The 6043-nt window shown below is 42.4% G+C and overlaps 1 protein-coding gene across 1 annotated transcript in view; it reads right to left on the bottom strand.

Annotated features, from left to right (window-relative positions):
- Positions 1–456: 456 nt before the first annotated feature.
- Positions 457–6043, bottom strand: part of TMC2 (transmembrane channel like 2) — a 58580-nt gene continuing 52993 nt past the window's right edge. Inside the window, 4 exon segments of the mRNA XM_077916358.1 lie at positions 457–692; positions 2588–2708; positions 5050–5128; positions 5852–5977. Of these exon segments, the coding sequence (XP_077772484.1) occupies positions 457–692; positions 2588–2708; positions 5050–5128; positions 5852–5977 (562 nt within the window).

Here is a 6043-nt window from a genome sequence, read left to right as displayed (position 1 = left end):
CGTGAATAACAATTCAGAATTCAAAAATCAATTTAGGGGGAAAATCCATCCAATAAACATTAGATAATCACCAGGGCTAGCTGGCTAAATTAGTCCTATTTGGGCCAGCGAGGAGACCAGGGGAGAATTAGCTGTGGGATCCCAGAGCGGGTAATCTTCATAAAAAGGGGGAAGGAAGGAAGGGGAATAAAAGAATAAATGGGGCACCTGTTGTCTTAGCATTGCTCATTCTGAACCCACCTCAAAAAAGACATGTTCCTGATGGTTTAAGCACTGCATATGCTCAAAAGGAAAAGGGTTTGGAGACGTGACCACAGAAGGCTGTTTTTATATGATGGACTTTTGACAGTGACGTACTTTAGACCTCAAATGTGGAGGTGTAAAATTTCTACTTGCAGGAATTGATGTGCAGCATACATTTCCAGTGCACGTAGATGAATTGTATTTTAATGGTAGTCAATGAGTCTTACCCCTTCCCATTCCAGGGGGTGGTCCCCTAGGTTGTGGCATCTTTGGATTTGCTCTTGGTTGGTTAGGCAGCCCGCCTCTTGGGCTTGGTGGCCGAGTCACTACAACAGCAGGCTGGAGTGTGGCTCCTCTTGCAGGGTTCTCAGGATTACTGTTTCTGGTGGTGCTTGCCTCTTCCTTCATTGCAGGAGTGTTTTTAATGTTGGCAGACTCAGGCTTGTTATCTTGTAAAAGGAATGGAACATTCAGTGCTTTTTCGCATATGAACTAACCCATCCATCCATCCATCCTTCAAATCCCATTTAGCTGTTATTTTTGTGCACAGAAAAGCCACTGAGGCAAGCAGTGAAATTCCCCTTGATATCTCTATTAGTTGTTGCATTAGCCAAACTTCTATAATAGTTCAACATCAACCTCCAGAGGGACTGCAGTCCACCTTACCAGATGCATGGAGGGACATCCTCATGAATACACAGGATTTGGGTAAGTATCAGTGAGGTCAGAGGGCAATGAAATGCTAACAAGTAACACCTGAGAATTACATAATCAACTGTGATATTTTACCTAATTGGTGGGCGTAACAGACAGCCTGGCACTGGCAGCTAATACAATGCTAAAAATCCTTTGTTTAGTCCAGAAATGATAGCATTGAAGTTGTCACCTGATGTCATAATGATGTTTAAAATGATCTATGTCAAGTGAGCCAGACTATAAGGTAAAAAGGGTAAAGGACACCTGGAGGGTTAAGTCCAGTCAAAGTCGACAGTTTGCAGTGCTATTCTTGCTTTTCATGCCAAGGGAGCCAGCGTTTGTCCGCGGGCAGCTTTCTGGGTCATGTGGCCAGCAGGACTAAACCGCTACTGGCACACGGAGGACCGTGACGGAAGTCAGAGCGCATGGAAACACCGTTTACCTTCCCACCTCAGCGATGCCTATTGATCTACTTGCACTGGTGTGCTTTCGAACTGCTAGGTTTGCAGGAGCTGGGACAGAGCAATGGAGCTCACTCCGTTGCGGGGATTCGAACCGTCGACCTAAAAGGTAAAGGTAAAGGTATCCCTGCCCATACGGGCCAGTCTTGACAGACTCTAGGGTTGTGCGCCCATCTCACTCTATAGGCCGGGGGCCAGCGCTGTCCGCAGACACTTCCGGGTCACGTGGCCAGCGTGACAAGCTGCATCTGGCGAGCCAGCGCAGCACACGGAACGCCGTTTACCTTCCCGCTAGTAAGCGGTCCCTATTTATCTACTTGCACCCGGGGGTGCTTTCGAACTGCTAGGTTGGCAGGCGCTGGAACCGAGCGACAGGAGCGCACCCCGCCGCGGGGATTCGAACCGCCAACCTTTCGATTGGCAAGTCCTAGGCGCTGAGGCTTTAACCCACAGCGCCACCCACGTCCCTCTGAACCGTCGACCTACTGATCAGCAAGTCCAAGAGGCTCAATGGTTTACACCACAGCACCACCCACGTCCCATGTAGGTGTATCCTCATGAATACACAGGATTTGGCTAAGTGTAAAATCTGAGAATTACATAATTAACAGTGGTATTTTACATAATCAGGTGTAACGGACATCCTGGCACTGGTCACCTAATTAATACAATGCTAAAAATCCTTTGTCTCTGTTTAAGCCAGAAATGATAGCACTGAAGTTGTCACCTGATGGCATAATGATGTTTAAAATGGTCTATGTAAAGTGAGCCAGACTATAATCCAGTCATTGGTCAAAAAAAGGTTTCTCACCTTTGAGAGAGAGAGAGAAATAGTGTCACCAAGAATGCTGATTATATTTCAAAGGCCTGGGTAAACCTAGTTTTCACCTAGTGCCTAAATGAGGCCAACATGGGACAACCTGATGTCATTTAGGGAGGGGGTTCCTTAATATGGGGGGCACTGAGAGCACCCTGTCTCATGCAGTCACCTGTCCAACAGAAACTAAAACTGGAATAACAGCCAGGGCACCCTCAGTAAATCCTAGTCATTTTTTCAGGTTACTGATTCCCAAGTTGTTTAAACCTTTGTATACCAATACCAAAACCTTGAAGTGAGCCCAGGGATTTACCAAAAGAATTACATGGACAAGCATTGATGGAAGGCCAGTGGGTTGGGCCGTTTTTACCTTCTGTTGGTTTGGGTCCATCCATGGCCTTTGCACGTGGAACAAGCAAGTCTTCCAAATCTTGCATTGCAGGATTGGTGGAAGCTTTGTTGTTCTTCTTGTTTTTCTCATCTTCACGTTGCTACAGAGCATTGCACATAAAACCGTTAGGGTCATATCCTTTGCAATTAATGGACCTAAGCTCGTCCTGCTGATTAATTTCAGTTGGCCTACGCTGAGTAGGACTAGCGTTGGACACAGCTCTCAGGCATCATCATAATTTTTTAAAATAATTATGGTAAAAGCTACAAATTAAGGGAGAACTAAAACAGAGGCCGAGACTTGAATGTACTCAATATAATCCTGATGTTTTGAAAACTGGAAAATTACCTGAAATGCAGCAATATTATCTATCTATACATACATACATACATACATACATACATACATACGAGAATGGAGAAACAGGACAGGAAAAATGGTTTAAAACAACAGCACAGGTTTGAGTAAAGACGGGATGGAGAAACATTGAAGGGAGGGAAGTGGCAATTTAAAACAATTCCAGGGTAAACAGAATGGGCAGGTTGGGACATTGGCAGTTTAAAACAATGTTTGGGTATAGCGAGAAGGGTGTTTGAAAAAGCTCTGTTGTGTTAGCTTTTTGGGGTCAGCTTCTGTGTTGTGCTCATTGCTGCTATTTCCCCTTTAAAAAACCTATTTGTTCGTTTTAAAAAAACGACCTCTCAATGTCCTGCCATCCCTGCTTTTCAAACCTCTGCCGGTGTTTAAAACTGCCATTTTCATCTCAGAGTTTCTTTCTCCCCGCTTTACTTAAACTTCTGCTGTGGTAAGAGAGCTACTGAGAAGGAAATTGTGGTTTAAACAGCAGCAGAGGTTTGGATTAAGCAGGGATGGAGGATCGTGGAGAGAGTGAAAAGTGGCAATTTTAATAATAATAATAAATTTTTATTTATACCCCGCCCCTCCTGGTTCAAAAACCGGGCTCAGGGCGGCTAACAACAAATTTAAAACGCTTTAAGACACTTAATTCTAAAAGCAGCATAAAATATGGTATAAAGACATGAATAACAATAAAATTCAAAAATCAAAAATCAATTAGATAATCCCCAGGGCTAGCTGGCTGAATTGGTCCTACTTGGGCCAGCAAGGAGGCCAGGGGAGAATTAGCTGTGGGGTCTCAGAGCGGGTGATCTTCATAAAAAGGGAGGGGGAGGGAAGAGAAGGGAAATAAAAGATCAGGCTGAATTCAAATTAAAGGCCAGGTGGAATAGCTCTGTCTTACAGGCCAAACGGAAGGAGGTTAAAACCTGCAGGGCCCTAGTCTCATGGGACAGAGCATTCCACCAGGTCGGAGCCATCACTGAGAAGGCCCTGGCCCTGGTGGAGGATAGTCTGGCTTCCTTAGGGCCCGGGACCTCTAAACTATGGTTATTCATGGACCTTAAGGTCCTCTGCGGTGCATACCAGGAGAGACGGTCCCGTAGATACGAGGGTCCTAAGCCACAAATTTTAAACAGTGTCAGAGTTTTGAGGAGAGTGAGCAGGGATGACACTGGGGAGGACTGGCAGTTTAAAACAAGATCTGACTACAGTGTGAAGGGAATTTGAAAAGGCTCTGTGTTGTGTTAGTGTCTGTTGTGCCCAACGTTTTTCCTAGTTCTGCAGCTGGGGTGAGACATTCATTTGGAGAGTTTATTTATGCCAGTGGAGTGGGGTTGGGGGGCTGGATATATCATATATTTTCAAATGCTTGCCCCTAGATAGAGCTGCACATGGGTAGATTTCATATTATGAAAACTGAAATATACTCAGAGTCGAGAGTGGATTTCATGCTCTTTATTCAGCTCATAGTGGTGAGGAGGAATGAAAGTTTCCCCAAAGTATCTGCTTTATATACATTATTTACACAATGGGCTGCATGTGATTGGCTAATTCCAGAATTCTCCTGTAGACCAATCAGGTTGTGGATTCACTTCCATCTGGAGCTGGATTGGGTGGCTCCTGCAGACCAATCATACTGCTGCATTGTTCTAGGACCAATCAGACTGCTGCATTCTGAATCCTATTGTTCTAGGACCAATCAGACTGCTGCATTTTGGATCCTATTGTTCTAGGACCAATCAGACTGCTGCATTTTGGATCCTATTGTTCTAGGACCAATCAGACTGCTGCATTTTGGATCTTATTCAACTCAGTACATAACAAAAATGTTGCAGTATTTTTTTATATCAGTGTTAAGTGCATCTTAAAAGTTAGGAATATGAGAATTAATTATGTGGTTTTAATATATAAAGAAGAAACAGGTAATTCAGGATGTGCTAATATGTACTTAAGGAATGCTAGGAATGTAGCAATTAGCACATGAACTGGCACATGGATTTTTGAACCATGTGGTTCAACAATGGACCAAAACACCTGTGGTGTTTTCATTTGTAAGTTAATTTGATAAAATACAAACATACCATTTGCATTTTCTTCTTCAGTTCTGCATTGGCGTGTTGATAAGCTTCAGCCACAGCATTCAGGTAATATATAGCAAGGCTACAAAATCAAATATCTGTTAAATTTCTGTGACACCTTACGATGTCTTAAAAGTAGACAAAAGAGGCAGGTATAATTATTTGGGAGACCAAAACACATTGCCTAATTCATGCATTCTCTCAATACTGATCTAAGAAATGCAGTATCAGTTAAACACTTTCATAAGTGTTTTGGTTAATATCCACATTTTCCATCAGTTATTAACAAAAAAACAACAACAAACAAACCCCTCTTTCTTTTACAACTCTAGTAAAAAATATCAAAGCAGTTTACGAGAATCTATATATAATAAAAACCACAGAAAAATTTAAAATCAGAGGCCATCAACTATTAAAGATATACATTGTCTTAATTGCCTGGATAGGTTTGGCAGCATAGAAAAGTTTTCAGCAGGCATTTAAAGGTTAAAGCAGAATAGTTCTAAAATATATATATAAGCATATCATTAAAAATATCAAAGTGGCTTACAAAAAAGTATTGTTGTTTTTGCTGCAGTGGAAAAATAATTTGTATTATGGATATAAGGAGTGGAGATGATTTAGGGTGAGAAGACATTTTTGACAGGTTCTGCATAATCCATTAATGGTTGGTTTGATTTCAGGCTACACGCACAGCACGACATTTTAAATCCTAGCAAATTTTAAACCAATAACCTAAGGATACCTCTTGCTAAAATAAAACTCTTCTTCGCTCTCAGGTCTCCAGACTATTGGAACAACTTACATCATAAGTAGAATGGCAGGTATAATTAGTCCTGGATTTGCCACATAACCGAAGATCTTGGCCACAAAGGGTGGGAAATCGTGTTGGATGGTCTCTTGGATTACATCGTACATTTTCTTTTTCCCACTGGAATGGTAAACAGGTACATATAAATGACAGCATGCAGTGCTCATTAGAGGCCATTATCAACTT

The sequence above is a fragment of the Podarcis muralis genome, chromosome 12 (genome assembly GCF_964188315.1).
Source record: "Podarcis muralis chromosome 12, rPodMur119.hap1.1, whole genome shotgun sequence".
Taxonomy (NCBI): Eukaryota; Metazoa; Chordata; class Lepidosauria; order Squamata; family Lacertidae; genus Podarcis; species Podarcis muralis.
Note: the sequence above shows the minus strand (reverse complement) of the source record. Positions and strands in the feature narration are given on the sequence as shown.